The sequence below is a fragment of the Notothenia rossii genome (assembly GCF_949606895.1).
Source record: "Notothenia rossii genome assembly, chromosome: 1".
Classification (NCBI taxonomy): domain Eukaryota; kingdom Metazoa; phylum Chordata; class Actinopteri; order Perciformes; family Nototheniidae; genus Notothenia; species Notothenia rossii.
Genome location: NC_136912.1, coordinates 73,899,683 through 73,927,483, shown reverse-complemented (window position 1 = coordinate 73,927,483; position 27,801 = coordinate 73,899,683). Strand labels below are relative to the sequence as shown.

The following is a 27,801-nucleotide window of genomic DNA, read 5'->3' as shown; positions in this document are numbered from 1 at the left end:
GACATGGTAAACAAATCACATTGCTGCTGCAGCTTTAAATATATTTTGCACTTTTAGTGGAAATGTTAATAAAGTAAAAATATTGAGAATACAGACATTGAAACTTTATTGTTAAAATTAAAAAACGTTCTACTCTAGTTGTTCTGGCCCTAATACTCCTCCATACAAATACTTCTAAAAAAGGTATGAGTTTGAATAAACAAGTTTAAAAACAATCAATGGCCACATAACTTGTAACTGCATTGCCAAAGCTCCATACCGCTATTGTCAAACAACACATTTTATATGTTCAGTTATTATAAACACATTTTCACACTCTTCCAGACTTAAGGAGACATGTAAACAGTATTACAAACTGTCAAATAGAGCTCAAGCAATTAGTTAAGTCAACTTGTATATAGATTCCTTGTTTCCAATTTGATATCAATATTTTAATTTTAAATAACCTGAAAACCTTTTTGACTCTGGGATACTGAGCAGATGTTTTATCAAGGACAGGATATCTGACATCAGATATCAGATTGAATAGATAAAAGGAATAAATATTACATAAGGACTAATGTTGTTAGTAAATTGCCCAGGGGGTCAGAACAACACACTGAAGCAAATGTGCCTGATTTACCTTAGTTTCACAACTAGGACACATTTTCACCAAGGTTTCTGAGCATTTACACCAGTTATGAAAACTTGCCAAAAGCACTTCCTGCCAGACAACTTTCTTTGTAGCAGGAAAATAAAATGTCCAAAGTGTGGCCGGGTAACAATTTTGGTCACTATTCTTTTAGGTAAGAAAGATAGAAAGTAAATGTGAACACTACTGACAAAGATAAGTAAAAGACCTCATTATATAAAAAGGCCCGTTTCGGTATAATATATTGTATTATAATTTAATCTGATGGATAGATCTGAAGCTGACATTAAATATAAATACCTTTTAGTTAAAAATGTATATTCAAAAGTTATCAAACCAACGGAGGGAAGTCAAAAGCATTAGCCTTTGGATTATAGTGGAGTCAAAGTATTGGAGTAGGTACACTTAGTTATGGTCCGCCACAATTTGGCAACAAACGGCATAAAACAACATCTTGAAGCACAAATCTATGGGCAAAATAAACCACACATCACAAAAATGATGCTCGGAATAATTTATTTACTGATCTAAGAATCAGGTTCTCACAACAACAGAGACACATATCACAAACAGTTGAATTCATCCTGAGAACACATGATTAGGTGACACAGATCACCAGGAGCCTTCCTACTTGGGGGCAGACCTACAATTATTTACTTTTTGGCCAACCATCCAATCAATTATTCAGAAAATGAAGGGGCAAAATATTCTTCAAGGTCTGCTTAGGCAGTGTTACTCTTTTGCCAATTGATCTTTTTGTCAGTATGGTGATTTGTTCAAGAGGTACTTTTAACATGTTTCATGTCCACATTGTACATGTTGCCTCATGAGCAGCAAACATATTCACTCGTCTCTTCGAGTGCTTGATCAAGATTGTTTAGGGAATAGAGGGGTATGATTTTATCAGTGATACAGACATAAAAACACATACAAATGTATTATTAAAATGATTTCACTATCACCACTGGACAACACACAGGCATGTTGTCCAGCGCAGGCAAGTCCTTCTATTCATCAATGAGTTGGCTTTATTGCAGTGGTGCAGGACTGATGGAGGAAGAGCAGGAAAAGGAAGATGGCGGTGTTGCGTCTGTGGAGAAGAGATTCAGTCACATTCAGTTTGAAGAAATGTATATCCATTAAGTAAATTGTTACATCTTATAACAGCAGAGTGTCAAATCAAAGTTTTCAGATCTTGATCAAAATAATATTTTATTGTGACCAGCAGAGGGAATCATCATTATACCTGAACATGTATAATATACTTAACTATTATGTCTTACTGTAACAAGTATCAGAGTTTTGTTTTTGTTCTCGTTTCATGCCGTGCCTGCGTTGCTTTAATATTGGCGTTTCCATAAAAAGTTCATCTTTTAGCTTGCTTTATTGTTAATTATATTGTGAAGTTTAAAAGATGATTTAAAGCTGGTCTCAAAGAGGCAAGCTCACTGGCTTCACATAACTTTATGCTTGCGTCTTTAGTCAACCACTATAGCAGTTGCTGCTATGTACAGCTTCCACTACAGTTTCTGTATAATTGTCGTATTTTTACTTACCATATCTAGTCCACGCTTCTCTTTCCTCTGTATATCACTGCAGAACAGGTTGAAATGACATTAGAGAAAAATAAAAACAATAATTTCAAGTTAAATAATTGTTTGGGTGGTTTAGGTGGGACTTAAAATAGAGTTATAAATATATTTTTGCATATTATAACACTCACCTGTACCAAGGTTGCTGCCTGCGCAAGAGACTGAGAGAGCAGGGGAAAAAAAGGTTGAAATTCAGTCAAAATGTTGTCAATCATTTTTAAAAAGATTCAGCTGTGCCACCTTTGTTGTCCTGTGGTGCTTGAATCGTCTTTACTGCTGTTGTGTTCCCGAATACAGAAAGACATAAAATCACTAGTGCTAAAACTTTTCCGTTAAGAGCATAAACAGAGGGTTAACTTTTAATATAACAAACAAAAGGACACATTAGCTCCAAACTAAATTCCTATATTATTTATCATCATAAACAACTGTGAGAGATGTCACAATCCTACCCGAGTAGATCCTCTGGGCGCAGAAGAGGACTTTGCTGCCCTCTGGTGTGAGCGGAGTCACCACCACAGTGTAGACATCCCCACACTGGATGTTGGGAACATCACAGCTGCTCTCCCCGGGGGAGGCGGTGCAGGTGTAGTTGTTCCTGCTGCTCACCAGCTCTGTGACGTAGCTGTGGCTGCTGCCAGCACCGCGCCAGTGCACCCGCAGAGAGCTGTGGGCCATCCCATAGAGCCGGACGCCTGATGGACAGCAGGCACCTGAGGGAGAGAGAGAGACAAGAAGGGAGGTTTCTGCAGTGGCTTTAATGTCTGAAAGATAACTAGCCCATTCAAAGAGAGCATGACAAATTGTTTGAATTTTTGGAACATATATTTCACCGATCTGTCAAATGTTAATCCTGACGCACATGAGCAAAGCAGTCAAGAAATGGCTTTGAATTTAAAGTGTATTTTGTTGTTTTACAAAAAGGGTATGCACTCTCCTGTTTTGTGTGGGTGTCAGAGCGCCATCTATTGGGCCACGAAGATAATGCTAAATGGTTCGATTAATAGAAGTAGGCTTACATTTGTCAGTAATTTACAAAACATTTATAGTTTTTTATAGCAGCTACATGTTTTAAAGATTTAGTTCTGTTTTTACTTTGGATGCTTGTCCTCAAGATTTTTTTTAAATCTTAAAAAGAACTACAAAAATGTGAGAACCCCTTTTGTACAAATAAATATAAAAAGTGTTTCAAATCCAATTTTATTGAAAATGATTAACAGATTCCTACTTTTATATTGATACATACCATAAACAATCGTCTTAGATATGTATTGCTTCTTTTTTATAATAAAAGTTTCATGTCAGTGCTTTCTGGTAGATACACTACAGTTGCAAAGTATTTCCTTTTCATTGGAAGAAAACCCAATCACTTACTGGACGAGAAGCCCTCATAGGAGCAGTTTGACCGGCGCCCGCTGTGGCTGATCGCCTCCATGGTGACGGTGTAGTTGGTCCCACAGGTGATGCATCCCATGAGGCAGTGGGAGTCCATGGTGTGGCAGCGGGCGTGGCCACGCGTTGATGTTAGGGAAGTGATGAATGTATGCGCCCCTTTGGCGGGAGACCATGACACATTGCTCATTGCCTGCGTCACCTGATCCACCACCTGATCCACCGGGCAGCACGGTCCTGGAGAAGAGGATGATAAATGTGGTGAGGAGTGGAACAAAAAACTACCATCTGTATCAAAATCAGTATCAGAATACCTATATTCGTCCCACAGAGGGGACATTTACATTGGTTACAGCAGAAAAGAGCAAAAGACTGCCTGTGCTTTATAATAAAATGGTTCAATCACAACTTTTGACCGCTCACCTGTTTCCAACAATTCAGAGTAGCTGGGTAAACCCAAGCCTGCTGGGCTGGTTGCTATGACGCTGACTTCAAAGTTAGCGCCACAAGGAAGGTCAGTGATGTCGCAGCTGTTTCCGTCTGTGTTGCAGGTGCGTGTTCCGTCATCTCCCGACGCTGTCACGGTGTAAATAGCAAGCCTGTTGTTTGGAGTCCAGCTGACACTGAAGCAAGAGGAGTTTCTCTGAGTCAACATCAGATTCATCGGCATGCATGGAGCTGACGGGTGGAGGAAAAGAGGAATTAAGAGCATTATCAAACCTCTGAGACTACTCCACATACAGTACATGAGGAATGGATGTGAAATTAATGAATTGGCTGTAGGCCTATGTGTAGTTTTAAAATATACTGTAGCTCTCTGATGACCAGTCTAGTTCATAATATTAGATATCAAGCATTTGAAGTCATTCAAAACTATTTTTTAACTGATCTTTTAGCGTTATTTAAATGGGAAATCTGAAAATGAAACAAAGTGGAAAACTTTACAACTTAAAAATGTAACTGGATATTTGCTGGATACAGGTGGGCACACGTTTCCTACCTGTGATTTGTGTGTGAGCTTTGCATGCCCGGTTGCATCCGCTGATGTCGTTGCAGGGTGTCACCACCACGCTGTAGGAACTGTCGCAGCTGAGGTCAGAGAGGGCGCACACCGGAGCCGTGTCGTTACACAGGATGACCTCTGAACTGTCTGCAGCTCGAGTCTGGTACAGCTCTGCCCCCCGAGAGACCGTCCACGTGATCTCAAACGTGTCAGTGCTCACGGCGGAGATGGATACACCCTCTGGACAACAGAGCACTGAAAGACACACAGGGGGTGTGATACACAGAAAATCATGAATTCAAATCTGTCCCCTCAGTGGCTACTTACAGGTGGTGTCGTTGAGAACCTGTCCTTCAGGACTGCTGCCAGCCTGGTTGAAGGCCATCACAGACATCAGGTATGTGTGGCCACATGTGCAGTTGTAGGTGCAGCTCCTGCTGGTGGTGTTGCAGCTCTCCTCTGCACCGTCTCCTCTCTTGATGAAGGCTGTGTAGCTGTCGACGTGAGTCACCGTGTCCCAGGTCAGCGTGCAGCTTCCTTCTGTCGACTCCACAACAGCCAGAGACTGTGGGGGGCAGGGGGCTGACCGGACAGGACAGCAGAGAGTTTAGTCATATTTTAATGACAGAGGGTTTCAGAGCAAACTAGTGCTGCCATCATTTTTTTATCCATATCTAGACTAGCACTAATGTGTTAATGTTAGAATTCTACATATAACATAATAATGTTTTTCTTATTAAACAACTAAATGTAATCATAACTCTTGTAGGGAAGTGTATGTTCAAAGTATCCGTTTGATTTCCTTGTATATTAGATTTAATCTATTTAAGAATTCTTCTGATGGTAAGAAAAAGCCTTATGTATTTTATGTTTGAAGAGAATGTGAAGATTGAATGATCTTATAGCTGTCTCGTAAACAGATCATAAATATGCAAAGACGAATAGATTTCTTGTCAACTTTCAAATTAAAACCATTTTGATAATCCATTAATGTAAGGATCAGAGGTTCAAATTGATCCTGTAGTCACATTTATGGCATCGAAGTAACTTTGGATAAAAGTGATTCTAAATAAGATGTAATGAACTAACTTCCAACCAACCAACACTTATACAGTATCTTGTGACTAATCCAATACTCCTTGCATTATTATGGCTTGCTCATTATAGGTCTACGGTGCCCTATTACAAACAGATAGTTCACAAGTGTGATCGGAATTAAATGTAGTCTAATACTCACAGGTGATGAACACCATGGGGCCGGATTGGTCGCTGGGCCCGGCCTCGTTGGAGGTGCTGACCCGGACTATGTGTACCTCTCCGCAGCCCACTGGAGCCAGGATGCAGGAGCTGGATGTGGATGTGGAGTTACAGGTGAGGTTCTGGTCGCTCATCACATGGTACTGGAGGGACCCAAAGACCCCCTCATCCCGTTCCCAGGACACGGAGATAACGGCCAAACCGTTATTCATCACCATGGAGACATTGGCAATAGATGGCATAGCAGGTCCTGTGAAAACAATAAAACATGCCCAATGATGCATTAAATAAAAGCACACATAAAAACACACTAACAGGAGTAGAGAAGTATAATTAGAGTAATAGTTTCTAAATTACTCTTACCAGTAATGTTTGGTGAGGAACATGTTATTACTAATAATACTGTATTAATCAGATGGCTGCCGTTCTTAGATATAGATGTCACAGCCTGAGGTTGAAAATATTTTATATAGTTCAAACCAACACAGAGACCCACTATTTCAGCATCAAATGACTGTTTACATGTCAACACTTATCGAGTTATTTGAACATGGCTTTATAACTAGTTCTATTTGTACAGTTTTTGTATTCTTGTGATGGCATAAGTCTTTGTGGACAAATAAGACACTCCAGAGAAGACCAGTGCTACCTATGTGTCTTTTTGAACTACTAGGAGTCGCCCAAGTTCAAATGTAGAACCTTTTCTTGTATGGAGTAGTTTCCTTTATGAAACAAAGGGTTTTAATACCATTTCAAACAACTTGAGTCATGTTTTTTGTAGCTTATATAGGCTACATCCCATGATAATCATTTGAAGATATATATTTTTACACAATATTCTGTGTCTTAAGGTCATGTTTTAGGTTCCACTATTATATATTTCTAATAAGTGCAAGACTGTGAAGAGGTTAAATGTTTCTGGAAAGCAAAAACTTTTTTTGTGTGGAGGAGGCGTGTGGTGCAGTGGATAGAGCGTTGGTATTCGGATCAGGTTCAAACCCCTCTGCAGTCAGAATGTCGTTGTGCCCCTGGGCACTTTACCCCAAATTGCTCGTGTGGGGATTGCCCACAGTATTGAGTATGTAAGTCGTGTTGGATAAAAGCATCCAACAAGTAACATGTAATGTAATACTTACCCAATAACATGAAAAGTTCTGTGACTGTGTTAAGTTTATTTAAGATTGCAAGCCTAGTTAATATTTTCTCTCATCTCTACACGTATAATATTTTTTACATGATCAAATAAAAAAGGCACATGGACTCTATATACTTGTAGGAGCAATCATGGGTATTTCCCACACACAGAAAAGAGTCTCGGTGCACGCTTACTTGTCATCTGGTTGATGTACTGACTGTCCTCTCCCTGGCGGCCCTCGGGGTCCCAGGCGAAACCCTTTATGACGTAGACTGAGCCCATATCCAGGCCGGAGACGATCCAATTGGTGCTGGAAGTGTTGTGCTTGATGAAGGTGGTGTTCCAGCCAAACTTGTACAGAGACAGGCTGTACTGGACAGCGTTGGCAACAGGAGCCCAGGACACAGTGATGCTGTCGTTGCTGGGAGAGGAGGCGGAGAGCTGAGGAGGGGGCAACACTGTGGAGGGGGACAAAGTTTAACATTATGAAGCGATTAGGGCGACTGTACTTTGAGTGAATATGTTTCTCTTGACTTTGATTGTTGCTTACTTAGTCATTTAAGATGTATGCTTTTGAAGCCAAGTCTTAAGGGAATAAACATCCTGAGTCATGTTTTACAGCAGTTAAGTCCTAGTAAAGCCCTTACTTTTTTGTGAATCCATTTTTTTATTTTTTGTTCTATTGTCAGCAGTCACAGATCCAAGCAGTGATGTCAGAATATGGGCTGCACCCAAGTATCAGCCACTTCACAGACTTTTATGCACCTACTAAAAAATGAAAATGATAGTTTTCATGTTTCTGAATAAGTGAGCAATCAATCTCACATGTTTGAATTTAATTTAGATGTAAAAAAGTTGTTTTTAGTTTCAAACATGTGAGTGGAAAGCTTCGGTTATAATTTTGAAAAATGGTGGATGTATAAATAAATCCACCTATAGTGTAGTTATTCTCAATCTGAAATAAACAGAAACCTACATTCAAGGAAGGGAAATTAAATCAGAGGTGAATAATGGCAAACGGCGAACAAAAACGATGACTGCCTGTAGCATGTTATTTTGTACTCATGTGGATCAGATAGTCCCCTGGGGATGGAGTAGAGAGGTGCCAGCCATGTTCTCAGGATCAGGTCCTCCCATTGTGTTTAACAGAGAAGGGTCCGGTATACTTACCGTCTTTACTGGAAAGACCCTAAGGCATTGATCGGCAAGAAAAACCCTGGATTCTTTTTGCACAAAAACTGAAGATAATGTGTATACATTCCCTGACAGGACTGTATACTCTGCTAAGAGACAATGAAGGAGAACAAGTGACTCCTGCAGGGTATGGAGACTGAGAAGAACAGGACATATTGTTTCTTACTGAATATGTGACTCATTGCTATAATCCAGCCCTTGGGGTTTAATTGTTTACCCACTGAATACATTTCTTAGGTTTTGTTTCTCAATCTTGAATTATGGACACAAACACTACAACAGTACCTGTCTTTGCAGTCACAGGGGACGATGGCTGGCTCTGGCCTCCACTGTTCACAGACATGATGCTGAGTGAGTACTCTGTGTACGGGTCGAGAGACTCAATCTCAGCGGGGGAGGAGGACACGATGTATTCTCTGATGAAGCGGTTTGGATTCTGCAATCGTATGATGTAAGATGTCGCACCGGTCTTCAAGCTGAAAGACACGATAAAAGTCTTGCTGTCCTTCGACTTCACCGTCAGGATTGGATCCATCACCTCAGGAGCTAAAAGATTCACAAGAAATACAGTTTGACGAGATACTACACCTTCCTCCACCTTCTCAGCGATAGTTGGCAATGCAATCCATCTTTTTACCCACAGATTTCAGGGCAAACTATTTATTTTGTGTCTGCAACAGTACGTCAATTTGAATGCTGAATGTAATAAAATAAAACTATTTGCTTAAAGAAAGGCTTATTTAAACCATGAGGAACTAACAGTGACTCTTCTGTGCTCCTCTGTTCATCATCAAACTACCATTTAAGTGTTTTAAAATGTACACGTTACATTAGTTATTCAGATAACAAATGTTTAAAAAAACATTGACTGTAATGTGTATACAGATACACTATATAGACAAAAGTATTGGGCCACCTAAAGGCGCTTTTATGACATCCCATTCCAAATTCTTGGGCATTAATTTGAAGTTGGTCCCCCCCTTTGAAGCTATTAATTTCTGGAAAGGCTTAACAAGATTTTGGAGAATCTCCATTCTAGTTCAGCCCAAAGGTGTTCAAGTCAGGGCTCTGTGCGGGCCAGTCAAATTCTTCCACACCAAACTCATCCAACCAGGCCTTTATAGACCATACTTTGTGCACTGGGGCACAGTCATGCTGGAACAGAAGAGGTGCCTTCCCCAAACTGTTTCCACAAAGTTGGAAGCATAGAATTGTCCAAAATGACTTGGTAAGATGAAGCATTAAGAATCACCAGACAAACCACCCCATAGCATTATCCCTCAAACTTTACAGTTGGCACCAGGGGTGGACTGGCCATTGGGAATACCGGGAGATTCCCCCGGTGGGCCGGTGCCGTGTGTGGGCCGGAGGGCCAAAAATAAATAAATAAAATATTTGTTATTTTGCCTAAATCATACCGGCCCAAAGCAGCTGTCACTACGCAGTGAACGATCAGGAGTTAGTGACTGAGAGACCTAGCTGGCAGTTGCTTACAGATGGATAAACAAGCTCCAAAGCTGGCGTTTTTGTATAGTTTGCGTATACAGTATTGTAGCGAGCCCTGGGTTCAGGGGGAGTGGCTGTACCCGTAGGCGAGTGAAAAGGAGGCAGTCCGTCTGCCTCAGCGGTCACGCGGCTGTGGCGCCGAACGTGTTGCCCACATTTATTGTTTTGGTGCAGTCACTTTTGCCTCCACTTGCTGTTCAACTAAATGTTGAAAGAAAAAGTAAATTTGTTTACAGTTCTGTTTTATATGGGTGTTGACTAAGAATTGGGAGGGATGAAACACTTTTTAATGGTCACACATGCAGAGCACACAGCACACAGTGAAATGTGTTCTCTGCTTTTACCCATCCTAGTACCAGGAGTCTAGTACTAGGAGCAGTGGGCAGCTATTGTACAGCGCCCGGGGAGCAATGGGAGTGAGGGGGGAAGGGGGATGTCCGGTGCCTTGCTCAAGGGCACCACGGCAGGGAAGGAGGTGAACTGAGACCTCTCCAAGTAGAAGTCCACACTCCAAAAGTAGGTCTGGTCGGGGACTTGAACCGGCGACCCTACGGCTCACAGTCCAAGCCCCTACTGACTGCCATAGATTTAGTCCCTAAGTTTGCTCTCAAAGTGGACCAGATTGATGCATTTAACTTCAACATTTAAAAAAAAATCTTCCCGGGGGAGCTTGCCCCAGACCCCCCTAGAGGTGGTGAGGTCCACCACCTGCCCACAACCCCTGTTAAATTGTCTCACCCACATTGAGGATGCTTCCTACGCCCATGTTTTTTTCCATTCGTCAAGTCAGGCAAATTGGGTCAAAATGTTAATTCATCAATGATCTGTTAACATTAAAATTGCGAAATATATGCTGTAACTATTTTGCTCTAGGCAACTCCAGGGCTCAGGTAATGTGATTACTATATGAATAATTGTCCAAAACAACATTAAATGCATAGGGTTTTTTGTTAAGTAACATACTTTCGTCGCCGGCCGGCCGATACATATCGCGCATTAAGTGGGCCTGTCTGTCAATTAATCCCCGGGCCACTTTTCCTCCCCCCCGGTCCGCCCCTGGTTGGCACAATGCAGTCCGGCAGCCGGTAACGTTTTCCTGGCATTCGCCAAATCCAGACTCGTCCATCAGACTGCCTGATAGAGAAGCGTGTTTCCTCACTTCACAGAACACGTTTCCACTGCTCTGGCAGCACTTCAGTGGCAGCACTCCGCAGTTATCGAGTCAGTAGAGCTTTGGCGACTTTTAAGCACTCTGCGCCCCCGCTCTAACTTTACGTGGTCTTTACGTGAGTTGCTGTGGTTCCTAAACGCTTAGACTTTGCAATAATAACACTTACAGTTGATCGTGGAATATCTACGAAAGAAGACATTGCACGAACTGACTTGTTGCAACGGTGGCATATTACAGTACCACGTTCAAATTCAGTGAGCTCTTTAATAATAAAATTACTTTTATAACGCGCTTTTCCTGGTGCTCAAAGTGCTTTAGAACGACCCAGTCTTTCACATGTTTGTAAAGGCAGACTGCAGGGCTAGTTGCTTAATTTGATACACCTGTGGCAATGGGACTGAATGAAACACCTGTATGCAATGATTAAGGAGTGTCCCAATACTTTTGTATACACACACACAAGAAATAATTAGTTTGCCCGAATATCACAGAATAAAACGGTAGGCCTACTGTACTAGCTTAACTAAAACAAATGCACCAGAACGTTTGTGTGTGTGGTGAAGCTAAACAAGAATAAAACACTCAATTAAGTGCTTTAACATCACAAGGTTACCTCACCTGAGGAAGAATCGATAGTTCCAATGTTTAGTATCTCTTGAGCATTATCCAGAGCTGCAACTGTGAATGTATACATGATGTTTGGGGACAGAGAGTTGATGGTGCCCATCACTGTGTGTGGACCAAACACGGCATAACCAACGGGGTTGCCTGGGGAGTTCTGGGGGGCGGCGATGACCTTGTATGAGCTGGCTCCGTAGATCCTGGTCCATCTGAGAATCACGCTCTTCGATGTTGCAGAGAACACGGATACTTCGATATCTGAGAGAGAGCATCTTTATAGTAGCCTACTTTTTTACACCCTGAGAAATTAATTCATGTACAGATACATATAGCCTACCATCAATATTTTGTGCCCCTTCATTCTCATATGGAAATGATATTACCATCTGCAGTGTAGTTATGGTAAAATATAAAATACATACCTTGTGCTGCAGCCTGCACATGTAGATAATAAAATAAAAACGGTTATGGTTTTATATGACATTCAAGTTCCTACTACTTGACTGTAACATTGTATCACTCCTTTTTAAAAACAGTTTTTCTGAACCTGAAATGAAATAAGCAAAATGACTATAACACATTTTAGTCCGTTACTTTACCTGTGAGCATATGCTCAGCAAGACAAAAATCGCTGGCCACTTCATATTTTCTTGAAGTAAAATGACTTCTCTCCTCACACTATGCAGCTTCTGTTGGATTCAAATACTTCTCTCTTCAAGGTTTCACCTTTTTCTAAACATACTGTGTCTGTGCTGGTATAAATAGCTGCATTTGGTCCCGCCCACTGAAGCAATTGACCATTCACAGTGAAGTAGCGTAATAGAGAGGTGAAGTCCCTCCCCTTCTGGTGGACCTCCAGGGGACCTTAATTATTTCAGGAAAAGTATGGATTGAAGTCAATGGCGAGAGAAAGATTATCTTTCGACTCCGTTTGAATTGTGCCACGAATTACACATATGATGCTTGTCAATTTAAAGGATAATTTTGCAAGTCAAAAAAATTAAAATGTGTCGTAAAACTGACACATTTATTTGTGTGAAACACTCAATGAACTATATCTCTGGTCTTGCACACGTCACCAACACCAAGATTGCCGTCACGTTAGCACTCTTAACACTAAACACACTCTTTCTTTCAGAAGGCGAAAATCACTACAAGTCTGGGCATGTTTAGAGCTGTACATACGAAAAAGGGGAGTTAGTCGGTTCCGTTATGGCGCGAGACCAAAACCGCGGCGCAGCCGTGACGCGACGCAGCGCGGCTCAGATGGACCCAGTGGAAACTGGGAGTTAGACCACAATTTTGATTGAAAATGGGATCTTAATAAGAGAGAACAATTCAATATTTAAATGATAAAATTAAAAATTTTGGGTATCCTTTTGTTGAAATGTCTGTTTAAAATTAATCGAAGCATCAGACGAAAAAGGCTTTTGAAAATAATATTATATTTTGATTTAGGTCAAAATATAATATGTGTAAACCTGAAGAGTCAGTGCCTCACCAGCCATCAACCTCACTGCACGTCACTGCAGAAGCTTATATATAGACATCTAAGTTTTTTGTGCCCCACCACTTTTGTACATATAGAAACGCCACTGCACATGTCTACCCTACTTTTAGAATCTTTGAATCATGAATCTATTGATTAGATTTATGAACTATTCTACTCGATAGATTTAGGATTCGAAAATTCTTAAAGAGAAGGAAAAACATTTGTATTGTAGCACAATACTCTATATTCAAGGATGTAGTAAAGATACCACAACATATTTGCATGATATGGGTGAGAGACCCATATCATGCAAATATGTTGTTTTAAAAAAAAAAAGTTTTCAAAACCGTTTCTAGTCCTCGGCATTTCCAGACAAGTGGCTACTGTAATCAATCTCGCTGCTGTCTGTGCAATTTACTCGGCTGACTTTTTTTTTGCTTACTTTAACATAATCTTTCATGGTGGGGCTAAGATATTTCTTGGTATGGCTGTAGCCTACCCCAGCCATACCCTGGATACTCTACTGTATGGGTCTGAAAAAGGAATTGGACTTCCTCTACCTTAAGGCCTCAAAGCATTTCCAATACTCTATACCAGGGGGTCGGCAACCCCTGGCACGCGTGCCAGCATTGGCACGCGGCACCGTAACCAGTGGCACACTAGGAATAAGTGGAATAAGTGTGCAAAATATTTAAATTGTATTTTCGGATCCTGAACGAGACCGCCACCAGAGCGCGTCTCCCCGTTACCTGCAGAAGGAAGCCATGCACGCAACGCAGCCCGGCTCTCTTTAACTCCAGGTGACTTTCTGCCGCTTTCCTCCGTGGTGCAGTGCTGATTGTTTCACCACGGAGGAAAGCACTTCACTAATTGCAGTACCCATAAGGAGCTGTACAAATGCCGCAGTTTTTGCGTGGCTGTTTATTTAGTTGAAAGCCCAGTGGCGATCTGCTCATCTCTCATCGAAATAATATGCTACAAAGGGGCGGACTGGCCATCTGTGTGTTGAACTTTCCTGTCGGCTCCCAGACCGTAGTCGAGGAGGGCAGAAGCAACAAGCTTCAGGTTCAATAACCCACTTTAGCTTAAATGACTGGAGAGAGGCGAGCTCTTCTTCGGAGGCCGTTGAATTTATTTAGCTGTTCTTCTGTTTCACAAAATACATCACACCCCTCTCTCTCTCTCTTAAAGGGACATCGATCTCATCTCACTCTGCATGACCCTAATATCATAACATGTGTGCTCTGGAAAATCACAGAACGGACGATCGTCCTTATTATTATGCCGTTTAAACCAATTATTTAAATGTGTTTGTTAAATTCGGCATCATGTAAGTTGCGCTGACAGGTCCACACACTGCTTCAACGCAGCGAGGCTCCCCCGCCCTCCGGGTGATAGTTGACGAGCGTCAAGCTCCTCAACGCCCCCCCCCCCCCCCCCCCTTGGTAATTCTCGATCGTTGGCACGCTGAAAACATTTTTTTTTTAAATGGCACTTCATATCAGAAAGGTTGCCGACCCCTGCTCTATTCTGTTGATGAACTTTCATTGTAGAAAACCTATTTCTGCCAGGAATGTAAAAAAGAAGAAATATTTGGAGTAAAGACAAATAACATGAGGTAGCGAGTCCCACAGAAGAGTTTTAGTTTGATACATAGAGGGGGGAAATGATAAAGAAGATGTTTAGGGTCCAGTCACAATAACATCCGAGGCACCTTATTCAAACTGGGGGGGAACTATTTAGTTTTCTAAAGAATTGCGTTTTGCAGAGCCCAACATTGTTTCCAAACAGAATTAACTTAAATACAGACATGGTTAACAAATCTGCTGCAGCTTTAAATATATTTTGCACTTTTAGTGGAAATGTTAAAGTAAAAATATCGAGAATACAGACATTTAAACTTTATTGTTAAAATTAAAAAACGTTCTACTCTAGTTGTTCTGGCCCTAATACTCCTCCATACAAATACTTCTAAAAAGGTATGAGTTTGAATAAACAAGTTTAAAAACAATCAATGGACACATAAGTTGTAACTGCATTGCCAAAGCTCCATACCGCTATTGTCAAACACATTTTATATGTTCAGTTATAAACACATTTTCACACCTCTTCCAGACTTAAGGGGACATGTAAACAGTATTACAAACTGTCAACTAGAGCTCAAGCAATTAGTTAAATCAGTCAACTTGTATATAGATTCATTGTTTCCAATTTGATATCAATATTTTAATTTTAAATAACCTGAAAACCTTTTTGACTCTGGGATACTGAGCAGATGTTTTATCAAGGACAGGATATCTGACATCAGATATCAGATTGAATAGATAAAAGGAATACATATTAAATAAGGACTAATGTTGTTAGTAAATTGCCCAGGGGGTCAGAACAACACACTGAAGCAAATGTGCCTGATTTACCTTAGTTTCAGTTTCACAACTACGATACATTTTCACCAAGGTGTCTGAGCATTTTCACCAGTTATGAAAACTTGCCAAAAGCACTTCCTGCCGGACAACTTTCTTTGGAGCAGGAAAAGAAAATATCCAAAGTGTGGCCGGGTAACAATGTTGGTCACTATTCTTTTAGGTAAGAAAGATAGAAAGTAAATGTGAACACTACTGAAAAAGATAAGTAAAATACCTCATTATATAAAAGGCCCGTTTCGGTATAATATATTGTATTATAATTGAATCTGATGGATAGATCTGAAGCTGACATTAAATATAAATACCTTTTAGTTAAAAATGTATATTCAAAAGTTATCAAACAAACTGAGGGAAGTCAAAAGCATTAGCCTTTGGATTATAGTGGAGTCAAAGTATTGGAGTAGGTACACTTAGTTATGGTCCGCCACAATTTGGCAACAAACGGCATAAAACAAGATTTTGAAGCACAAATCTATGGGCAAAATAAACCACACATCACAAAAATGATGCTCGGAATAATTTATTTACTGATCTATGAATCAGGTTTTCACAACAACAGAGACACATATCACAAACAGTTGAATTCATCCTGAGAACACATGATTAGGTGACACAGATCACCAGGAGGCTTCCTACTTGGGGGCAGACCTACAATTATTTACTTTTTGGCCAACCATCCAATCAATTATTCAGAAAATGAAGGGGCAAAAATATTCTTCAAGGTCTGCTTAGGCAGTGTTACTCTTTTGCCAATTGATCTTTTTGTCAATATGGTGATTTGTTCAAGAGGTACTTTTAACATGTTTCATGTCCACATTGTACATGTTGCCTCATGAGCAGCAAACATATGCACTCGTCTCTTCGAGTGCTTGATCAAGATCGTTTAGGGAATAGAGGGGTATTGTTTTATCAGTGATACAGACATAAAAACACATACAAATGTATTATTAAAATGATTTCACTATCACCACTGGACAACACACAGGCATGTTGTCCAGTGCAGGCAAGTCCTTCTATTCATCCATGAGTTGGCTTTATTGCAGTGGTGCGGGACTGATGGAGGAAGAGCAGGAAAAGGAAGATGGCGGTGTTGCGTCTGTGGAGAAGAGATTCAGTCACATTCAGTTTGAAGAAATGTATATCCATTAAGTAAATTGTTACATCTTATAACAGCAGAGTGTCAAATCAAAGTTTTCAGATCTTGATCAAAATAATGTTTTATTGTGACCAGCAGAGAGAATCATCATTATACCTGAACATGTATAATATACTTAATTATTATGTCTTACTGTAACAAGTATCAGAGTTTTGTTTCTGTTCTCGTTTCATGTCGTGCCTGCGTTGCTTTAATATTGGTGTTTTCATAAAAGTTCATCTTTTAGCTTGCTTTATTGTTAATTATATTTTGAAGTTTAAAAGATGATTTAAAGCTGGTCTCAAAGAGGCAAGCTCACTGGCTTCACATAACTTTATGCTTGCGTCTTTAGTCAACCACTATAGCAGTTGCTGCTATGTACAGCTTCCACTACAGTTTCTGTATAATTGTCGTATTTTTACTTACCATATCTAGTCCACGCTTCTCTTTCCTCTGTATATCACTGCAGAACAACAGGTTGAAATGACATTAGAGAAAAATAATAATTTTACTTCTCAAGTCAAATAAATGTTTGGGTGAGACTTAAAATAGAGTTATAAATATATTTTTGCAAATTATAACACTCACCTGTACCAAGGTTGCTGCCTTCGCAAGAGACTGAGAGAGCAGGGAAAAAAAAGTTGAAATTCAGTCAAAATGTTGTCAATCATTTTTAAAATGATTCAGCTGTGCCACCTTTGTTGTCCTGTGGGGATTGAATCGTCTTTACTGCTTTTGTGTTCCCAAATACAGAAAGACATAAAATCACTAGTGCTAAAACTTTTCCGTTAAGAGCATAAACAGAGGGTTAACTTTTAATATAAACAAAAGGACACATTAGCGCCAAACTAAATTCCTATATTATTTATCATCATAAACAACTGTGAGAGATGTCACAATCCTACCTGAGTAGATCCTCTGGGTGCAGAAGAGGACTTTGCTGCCCTCTGGTGTGAGCGGAGTCACCACCACAGTGTAGACATCCCCACACTGGATGTTGGGAACATCACAGCTGCTCTCCCCGGGGGAGGCGGTGCAGGTGTAGTTGTTCCTGCTGCCCACCAGCTCTGTGACGTAGCTGTGGCTGCTGCCAGCACCGCGCCAGTGCACCCGCAGAGAGCTGTGGGCCATCCCATAGAGCCGGACGCCTGATGGACAGCAGGCACCTGAGAGAGAGAGAGAGACATGAAGGGAGCTTTCTGCAGTGGCTTTAATGTCTGAAAGATAACCAGCCCATTCAAAGAGAGCATGACAAATTGTTTTAATTTTTGGAACATATATTTCACCGATCTGTCAAATGTTAATCCTGACGCACATGAGCAAAGCAGTCAAGAAATGGCTTTGAATTTAAAGTGTATTTTGTTGTTTTACAAAAAGGGTACGGACTCTACTGTTGTGTGGGTGTCAGAGCGCCATCTATTGGGCCACGAAGATAATGCTAAATGGTTCGATTAATAGAAGTAGGCTTACATTTGTCAGTAATTTACAAAACATTTATAGTTTTTTATAGCAGCTACATGTTTTAAACATTTAGTTATGTTTTTACTTTGGATGCTCGTCCTCAAGATTTTTTTTTAAATCTTAAAAACTACAAACATGTGAGAACCCCTTTTGTACAAATAAATATAACAAGTGTTTCAAATCCAATTTTATTGAAAATGATTAAGATTCCTACTTTTATATTGATACATACCATAAACAATCGTAATAGATATGTATTGCTTCTTTTTTATAATAAAAGTGTCATGTCAGTGCTTTCTGGTAGATACACTACAGTTGCAAAGTATTTTCTTTTCATTGGAAGAAAACCCAATCACTTACTGGACGAGAAGCCCTCATAGGAGCAGTTTGACCGGCGCCCGCTGTGGCTGATCGCCTCCATGGTGACGGTGTAGTTGGTCCCACAGGTGATGCATCCCATGAGGCAGTGGGAGTCCATGGTGTGGCAGCGGGCGTGGCCACGTGTTGATGTTAGGGAAGTGATGAATGTATGCGCCCCTTTAGCAGGAGACCATGACACATTGCTCATTGCCTGCGTCACCTGATCCACCACCTGATCCACCGGGCAGCACGGTCCTGGAGAAGAGGATGATAAATGTAGTGTTAAGGAGTGGAACAAAAAACTATCTTTATAAAAATCAGAATACCTATATTCTTCCCACAGAGGGGACATTTACATTTGTTACAGCAGAAAAGAGCAAAAGACAGCTTGATATTAACTAAGAAATCAGTTTTTATTACAAATATATCTGTTCGTATTCCATGCTGAGGAACCCTGAAGGTGTTCTTGAGGCTGTAGGTGGCGCTACATGTCACTAGCACGCTATTATATTGTTGTTTTTAAGTCCTGCCTGTGCTTTATAATAAAATGGTTCAATCCCAACTTTTGACCACTCACCTGTTTCCAACAATTCAGAGTAGCTGGGTAAACCCAAGCCTGCGGGGCTGGTTGCTATGACGCTGACTTCAAAATTAGAGCCACAAGGAAGGTCAGTGATGTCACAGCTGTTTCCGTCTGTGTTGCAGGTGCGTGTGCCGTCATCTCCCGACGCTGTCACGGTGTAAATAGCAAGCCTGTTGTTTGGAGTCCAGCTGACACTGAAGCAGGAGGAGTTTCTCTGAGTCAACGTCAGATTCATCGGCATGCATGGAGCTGACGGGTGGAGGAAAAGAGGAATTAAGAGCATGATCAAACCTCTGAGACTACTCCACATACAGTACATGAGGAATGGATGTGAAATTAATGAACTGGCTGTAGGCCTGTGTAGTTTTAAAATATACTGTAGCTCTCTGATGACCAGTCTAGTTCATAATATTAGATATCAAGCATTTGAAGTCATTCAAAACTTTTTTTCACTGATGTTTTACTGCTGTTTAAATGGGAAATCTGAAAATGAAACAAAGTGGAAAACTTTACAACTTAAAAATGTAACTGGATATTTGCTGGATACATGTGGGCACACGTTTCCTACCTGTGATTTGTGTGTGAGCTTTGCATGCCCGGTTGCATCCGCTGATGTCGTTGCAGGGTGTCACCACCACGCTGTAGGAACTGTCGCAGCTGAGGTCAGAGAGGGCGCACACCGGAGCCGTGTCGTTACACAGGATGACCTCTGAACTTTCTGCAGCTCGAGTCTGGTACAGCTCTGCCCCCCGAGAGACCGTCCACGTGATCTCAAACATGTCAGTGCTCACCGCGGAGATGGATACACCCTCTGGACAACAGAGCACTGAAAGACACACAGGGGGTGTGATATACAGAAAATCATGAATTCAAATCTGTCCCCTCAGTGGCTACTTACAGATGGTGTCGTTGAGAACCTGTCCTTCAGGACTGCTGCCAGCCTGGTTGAAGGCCATCACAGACATCAGGTATGTGTGGCCACATGTGCAGTTGTAGGTGCAGCTCCTGCTGGTGGTGTTGCAGCTCTCCTCTGCACCGTCTCCTCTCTTGATGAAGGCTGTGTAGCCGTCGACGTGAGTCACCGTGTCCCAGGTCAGCGTGCAGCTTCCTTCTGTCGACTCCACAACAGCCAGAGACTGTGGGGGGCAGGGGGCTGACCGGACAGGACAGCAGGGAGTTTAGTCATATTTTAATGACAGAGGGTTTCAGAGCAAACTAGTGCTGCCATCATTTTTGTATCCATATCTAGCACTAATGTTTAATGAGAAAAACATTATGTTTTACGTAGAATTCTTGCATTAACACAATAATGTTTCTCATTAAACAACTAAATGTAATCATAACTCTTGTAGCGAAGTGTATGTTCAAAGTATCCGTTTTATTTCATTGTATATTAGATTTAATCTATTCAATTGATGAGAACATTAAGAATTCTTCTGTGTTCACAAGTGTGATCGGAACTAAATGTAGTCTAATACTCACAGGTGATGAACACCATGGGGCCGGATTGGTCGCTGGGCCCGGCCTCGTTGGAGGTGCTGACCCGGACTGTGTGTACCTCTCCGCAGCCCACTGGAGCAAGGGTGCAGGAGCTGGATGTGGATGTGGAGTTACAGGTGAGGTTCTGGTCGCTCATCACATGGTACTGGAGGGACCCAAAGACCCCCTCATCCCGTTCCCAGGACACGGAGATACCGGCCAAACCGTTATTCATCACCATGGAGACATTGGCAATAGATGGCAAAGCAGGTCCTGTGAAAACAATAAAACATGCCCAAATGATACATTAAATAAAAGCACACATAAAAAACACACTAACAGGAGTAGAGAAGTATAATTAGAGTAATAGTTTCTAAATTACTCTTACCAGTAATGTTTTGTGAAGAAAATATTACTAATAATACTGTATTCATCAGATGGCTGTCGTTCTTAGATATAGATGTCACAGCCTGAGGTTGAAAATATTTTATATAGTTCAAACCAACACAGAGACCCACTATTTCAGCATCAAATGACTGTTTACATGTCAACACTTATCGAGTTATTTGAACATGGCTTTATAACTAGTTCTATTTGTACAGTTTTTGTATTCTTATGATGGCATAAGTCTCTGTGGACGAATAAGACACTCCAGAGAAGACCAGTGCTACCTATGTGTCTTTTTGAACTACTAGGAGTCGCCCAAGTTCAAATGTAGAACCTTTTCTTGTATGGAGTAGTTTCCTTTATGAAACAAAGGGTTTTAATACTATTTCAAACAACTTGAGTCATGTTTTTTGTAGCTTATATAGGCTACATCCCATGATAATCATTTGAAGATATATATTTTTACACAATATTCTGTGTCTTAAGGTCATGTTTTAGGTTCCACCATTATATATTTCTAATAAGTGTAAGACTGTGAAGAGGTTAAATGCTTCTGAAAAGCAAAAACTTTTGTGTGGAGGAGGCGTGTGGTGCAGTGGATAGAGCGTTGGTGTTCGGATAAGGGGGTCACAGGTTCAAACCCCTCTGCAGTCAGAATGTCATTGTGTCCCTGGATACTTTTCCCCAAATTGCTCCTGTGGGGATTGCCCACAGTATTGAGTATGTAAGTCGCTTTGGATAAAAGCGTCTAAAAAACATGTAATGCTTATAAAAATATATATATAACATGAAAAGTTCTCTGTGACTGTGTTAAGTTCATTTGAAATTGCAAGCCTAGTTAATATTGTGTCTCATCTCTACACGTGTAATATTTCTTACATGATCAAATAAAAAAGGCACATGGACTCTATATACTTGTAGGAGCAATCATGGGTATTTCCCACACACAGAAAAGAGTCTCAGTGCACGCTTACTTGTCATCTGGTTGATGTACTGACTGTCCTCTCCCTGACGGCCCTCGGGGTCCCAGGCGAAACCCTTTATGACGTAGACTGAGCCCATATCCAGGCCGGAGACGATCCAATTGGTGCTGGAAGTGTTGTGCTTGATGAAGGTGGTGTTCCAGCCAAACTTGTACAGAGACAGGCTGTACTGGACAGCGTTGGCAACAGGAGCCCAGGACACAGTGATGCTGTCATTGCTGGGAGAGGAGGCAGAGAGCTGAGGAGGGGGCAACACTGTGGAGGGGGACAAAGTTTAACATAATGAAGCGATTAGGGCGACTGTACTTTGAGTGAATATGTTTCTCTTGACTTTGATTGTTGCTTACTTAGTCATTTAAGATGTATGCTTTTGAAGCCAAGTCTTAAGGGAATAAATATCTTTTGTCATGTTTTACAGCAGTTAAGTCCTAGTAAAGCCCTTACTTTTTTGTGAATCCATTTTTTTAAATTTTGTTTTATTGTCAGCAGTCACAGATCCAAGCAGTGATGTCAGAATATGGGCTGCACCCAAGTATCAGCACAGACTTTTATGCACCTACTAAAAAATGAAAAGCATAGTTTTCATGTTGTTTCTGAATAAGTGAGCAATCAAATCTCACATGTTTGAATTTAGATGTAAAAAAAGTTGTTTTTAGTTTCAAACATGCAAGTGGAAAGCTTCGGTTATAATTTTGAAAAATGGTGGATGTATAAATATATCCACCTATAGTGTAGTTATTCTCAATCTTACATAAACAGAAACCTACATTCAAGGAAGGGAAATTAAATCAGAGGTGAATAATGGCAAACGGCGAACAAAAACGATGAGACTGCCTGTAGCATGTTATTTTGTACTTATGTGGATCAGATAGTCCCCTGTGGATGGAGTAGAGAGGTGCCAGCCATGTTCTCAGGATCAGGTCCTCCCATTGTGTTTAACAGAGAAGGGTCCGGTATACTTACCGTCTTTACTGGAAAGACCCTAAGGCATTGATCGGCAAGAAAAACCCTGGATTCTTTTTGCACAAAAACTGAAGATAATGTGTATACATTCCCTGACAGGACTGTATACTCTGCTAAGAGACAATGAAGGAGAACAAGTGACTCCTGCAGCGTATGGAGACTGAGAAGAACAGGACATATTGTTTCTTACTGAATATGTGACTCATTGCTATAATCCAGCCCTTGGGGTTTAATTGTTTACCCACTGAATACATTTCTGAAGTTTTGTTTCTCAATCTTGAATTATGGACACAAACACTACAACAGTACCTGTCTTTGCAGTCACAGGTGAAGATGGCTGGCTCTGGCCTCCACTGTTCACAGACATGATGCTGAGTGAGTACTCTGTGTACGGGTCGAGAGACTCAATCTCAGCGGGGGAGGAGGACACGATGTTTTCTCTGATGAAGCGGTTTGGATTCTGCAATCGTATGATGTAAGATGTCACCCCGGTCTTCAAGCTGAAAGACACGATAAAAGTCTTGCTGTCCTTCGACTTCACCGTCAGGATTGGATCCATCACCTCAGGAGCTAAAAGATTCACAAGAAATACAGTTTGACGAGATACTACACCTTCCTCCACCTTCTCAGCGATAGTTGGCAATGCAATCCATCTTTTTACCCACAGATTTCAGGGCAAACTATTTATTTTGTGTCTGCAACAGTACGTCAATTTGAATGCTGAATGTAATAAAATAAAACTATTTGCTTAAAGAAAGGCTTATTTAAACCATGAGGAACTAACAGTGACTCTTCTGTGCTCCTCTGTTCATCATCAAACTACCATTTAAGTGTTTTAAAATGTACACGTTACATTAGTTATTCAGATAACAAATGTTTAAAAAAAATATTCTGACTGTAATGTGCATACACTATATAGACAAAAGTATTGGGCCACCTAAAGGAGCTTTTATGACATCCCATTCCAAATTCTTGGGCATTAATATGAAGTTGGTCCCCCCCTTTGCAGCTATTAATTCCTGGAAAGGCTTTACAAGATTTTGGAGAATCTCCGTTCTAGTTCAGCCCAAAGGTGTTCAAGTCAGGGCTCTGTGCAGGCCAGTCATATTCTTCCACACCAAACTCATCCAACCAGGCTTTTATGGACCATGCTTTGTGCACATGGGCACAGTCATGCTGGAACAGAAAAGGGCCTTCCCCAAACTGTTTCCACAAAGTTGGAAGCATAGAATTGTCCAAAATGACTTGGTAAGATGAAGCATTAAGAATCACCAGACAAACAACCCCACAGCATTATCCCTCAAACTTTACAGTTGGCACAATGCAGTCCGGCAGGTAACGTTTTCCTGGCATTCGCCAAGCCCAGACTCGTCCATCAGACTGCCTGATAGAGAAGCGTGTTTCGTCCCTCCACAGAACACGTTTCCACTGCTCTGGCAGCACTTCAGTGGCAGCACTCCGCAGTTATCGAGTCAGTAGAGCTTTGGCGACTTTTAAGCACTCTGCGCCCCCGCTCTAACTTTACGTGATCTTTACGTGAGTTGCTGTGGTTCCTAAACGCTTAGACTTTGCAATAATAACACTTACAGTTGATCGTGGAATATCTACGAAAGAAGACATTTCACGAACTGACTTGTTGCAACGGTGGCATATTACAGTACCACGTTCAAATTCAGTGAGCTCTTTAATAATAAATTACTTTTATAAAGCGCTTTTCCTGGTGCTCAAAGTGCTTTAGAACGACCCATTCTTTCACAAATGTTTGTAAAGGCAGACTGCAGGGCCAGGTGCTTGATTTGATACACCTGTGGCAATGGGACTGAATGAAACACCTGTATTCAATGATTAAGGAGTGTCCCAATACTTTTGTATATACACACACGAGAGAGAGAGAGAGAGAGAGAGATATAATTAGTTTGCCCGAATATCACAGAATAAAACGGTAGGCCTACTGTACTAGCTTAACTAAAACAAATGCACCAGAACGTTTGTGTGTGTGTGATGAAACTAAACAAGAATAAAACACTCAATTAAGTGCTTTAACATCACAAGGTTACCTCACCTGAGGAAGAATCGATAGTTCCAATGTTTAGTATCTCTTGAGCATTATCCAGAGCTGCAACTGTGAATGTATACATGATGTTTGGGGACAGAGAGTTGATGGTGCCCATCATTGTGTGTGGACCAAACACGGCATAACCAACGGGGTTGCCTGGGGAGTTCTGGGGGGCGGCGATGACCTTGTATGAGCTGGCTCCGTAGACCCTGGTCCATCTGAGAATCACGCTCTTCGATGTTGCAGAGAACACGGATACTTCGATATCTGAGAGAGAGCATCTTTATAGTAGCCTACTTTTTTACACCCTGAGAAATACATATAGCCTACCATCAATATTTTGTGTCCTTTCATTCTCATATGGAAATGATATTACCATCTGCAGTGTAGTTATGGTAAAATATAAAATACATACCTCGTGCTGCAGCCTGCAAATGTAGATAATAAAATATTAAAACGGTTATGGTTTTATATGACATTCAAGTTCCTACTACTTGACTGTAACATTGTATCACTCCTTTTTAAAAACAGGATTTCTGAGCCTGAAATGAAATAAGCAAAATGACTATTAACACATTTTAGTCCGTTACTTTACCTGTGAGCATATGCTCAGCAAGACAAAAATCGCTGGCCACTTCATATTTTCTTGAAGTAAAATGACTTCGCTCCTCACACTATGCAGCTTCTGTTGGATATAAATGCTTCTCTCTTCAAGGTTTCACCTTCTTCTAAACATATTGTGTCTGTGCTGGTATAAATAGCTGCATTTGGTCCCTCCCACTGAAGCAATTGACCGGTCACAGTGAAGTAGCGTAATAGAGAGGTGAAGTCCCTCCCCTTCCGGTGGACCTCCAGGGGACCTTAATTATTTCAGAAAAAGTATGTATTGAAGTCAATGGCGAGAGAAAGATTATCTTTCGACTCCGTTTCCGTTTCTAACGCTATTATTATGAGTATTATTATTATTATTATTATTAGTATAATGCGTTTTCTGTCTTCCTGTCATTATCAGGAGTTAGACATGTAATGGCTATGTATTAGATTAGATTAGAACCTTCATTCTCCTTAACTGCTGGGACATTTCCCTATAGCCAATACCTTTTATATTTTCTACTCTTCACTTACTTGTCAGCATAGGTCGGCATTGATGTACAGAGCCGACAGAAGACCTTGTTTATATTGGCATCATATTGAGAGGTGCAGTGACGCGTCCTAAAACCAGGAAGTAAGCTGCTGGTTCCCTCAACAAAAAAGCAATGGGATTTCTCCATAGGGTTTTGGAAAATAGCTGGAAATAAGGTCTGTGGAAAACAAACCTGTTTGATAAATGCACGTTTTGTTCAGCCGGATAATATCCACATGTCTACCCTACTTTTATAATTTTCGAATCATAAATCTAATCAATAGATTATAAAAGGGTTTTAGGACGCGTCACTGCACCACTAGAAAACAACTCCATCGATCAAGCTGGCTGAAACTTTCTCTCCCTCTTCTTCTCATGCTACCTGTCACTCTCCTTTAACTCCTCCGGTGACTTTCTTTTATTTGAAGATGCCCGACGCTCACGGGCAAACGGGAGCCTGCTCGCGCTGGCTCCGCAGCAAACAGCTGTTTGCTTTTCACCCAACAACGACAACCGCCTCACAAAACGCTATGTTGTAATAAACGAAAACAATTTAACAACATTGCTTGTCAAAATACCTATACCACAGGACAATTTTATTTCTTTCAAGCAATATTTTTAGTGGCCCGAGCGGGCAAGTGGAAAGTACGTTATGATGGCCCGGGGTGTCTAAATAGTGCTTCCGAGCCAGCGGGCCATTTATAATGTCGAGCCCTTCTCTGTCACTGTGCATGTGTGTAATGTTTGTGTGCAAGTTAGACGGGGCCTGCGTGTGTGCCTGCGTGTGTGACTGTGTCTATGAGGGAGAAAGGAGAGCTCATTTTGGACGCGGCGGGAAATTGATTTGAGAACATAATACTCGATGTTCAAGATTTGGTCATTTACGACATCGCATGTAGTGCAATCCACGATGTGTCGTGTAAACTCGATATATCGCCCAGCCCTAATTCAAACGCAGAAACGCAGTGAAATAAACCAAAGTATTCACCAGCTCTGAGTGGTTTGTTGCCGAGGGGACACTACACCGGGGGTTACATTGGTGCCGTGACCCGTTCTTCACCGGACCAGGGTGGATGTCTTCTCGCCGCTGCAACGTTTTGGAGCTTCAATTCCTTCAGTGTGTTGGACTCTCAGGTTTATTTTGTTGATATAAGCCCAGGGCCGTGGGAAGTAGGGGTGCTGAGGGTGCTGCAGTACCCCCTGGTGGAGGACAGGGGATCTGCACTTCCACAAGATATGATAAAAAAAAAAAAAATTCAGCCTTGATGTAACAACATTCATAATTAAGTAAAGATAACACCCTTTTCACCCCGGTTACATTTTCCATTTGCCCTGTACGATGGGCGCTGTAAGTGATGAAAGTGTGGGATGTTGGCTTAGCAGGCGCCCGCAGCTCACAGCCAAAGTGAGAGAGATAGAGAGAGGGGATACCGCGGTACCGGCGGGGATTGTTGTTAGCTTCTGCTGCGCTAACGGATATAAGAAGCTGTTTCTACAATAATGTGGAGGGAGGGTCCTCTCCTGTCAGACTGAGAGCCTCAGTGAGGTAAAGGACTCTGAGGGCTTAGATAGTTCACTTTAGTCTAAGTTATCTCAGTGGGTCTCAAACGTTTTGATCACAATTTATGTAAAAAAAATATTTCCAAGGCACACCTTTATAATTATTATGATAAATAAAAACAGGTTTGAAATCATTCCAATGTATACTATAGGACAGTAAACCAAAAATATCGTTTAAAACTGGAGAGATTTTAAAATATACATAAATAAATAAATGTTAACTGGTCAAATAAGATATGAATGAACAACACAAATAAAATAAGTTACATGTATTTGTTATTGGCTATGGTA

The 27,801-nt window shown here is 41.1% G+C and overlaps 2 protein-coding genes across 3 annotated transcripts; both read right to left on the bottom strand.

Annotated features, from left to right (window-relative positions):
* Positions 1–1,130: 1,130 nt before the first annotated feature.
* On the bottom strand, positions 1,131–11,797 carry LOC307019476 (fibronectin type III domain-containing protein 7-like). Its single transcript, XM_079650423.1, has 12 exons — positions 11,500–11,797; positions 8,490–8,750; positions 7,160–7,468; positions 5,856–6,185; positions 4,946–5,200; positions 4,616–4,873; positions 4,039–4,293; positions 3,598–3,852; positions 2,676–2,936; positions 2,355–2,384; positions 2,188–2,224; positions 1,131–1,721 (listed from the first exon to the last, which is right to left on the bottom strand). Exons 1-11 carry the CDS (start codon positions 11,606–11,608, stop codon positions 2,193–2,195), a joined length of 2,355 nt encoding a protein of 784 aa, XP_079506549.1. The 5' UTR covers positions 11,609–11,797; the 3' UTR covers positions 1,131–1,721; positions 2,188–2,192.
* A 4,127-nt stretch (positions 11,798–15,924) lies between these two features.
* On the bottom strand, positions 15,925–25,182 carry LOC307032265 (fibronectin type III domain-containing protein 7-like). Of its 2 annotated transcripts, none has more exons than XM_079670123.1 (10): positions 24,834–25,182; positions 23,081–23,341; positions 21,800–22,063; positions 20,442–20,711; positions 19,858–20,112; positions 19,528–19,785; positions 18,954–19,208; positions 18,377–18,631; positions 17,461–17,721; positions 15,925–17,173 (listed from the first exon to the last, which is right to left on the bottom strand). In XM_079670123.1, exons 1-10 carry the CDS (start codon positions 24,943–24,945, stop codon positions 17,076–17,078), a joined length of 2,289 nt encoding a protein of 762 aa, XP_079526249.1. In that variant the 5' UTR covers positions 24,946–25,182; the 3' UTR covers positions 15,925–17,075. The 2 variants fall into 2 exon arrangements, with proteins under 2 accessions (XP_079526249.1, XP_079526250.1); XM_079670124.1 differs by lacking the exon at positions 15,925–17,173 and adding an exon at positions 17,224–17,261 and having other exon boundaries at positions 24,834–25,172.
* Between the last annotated feature and the right edge of the window lie 2,619 nt (positions 25,183–27,801).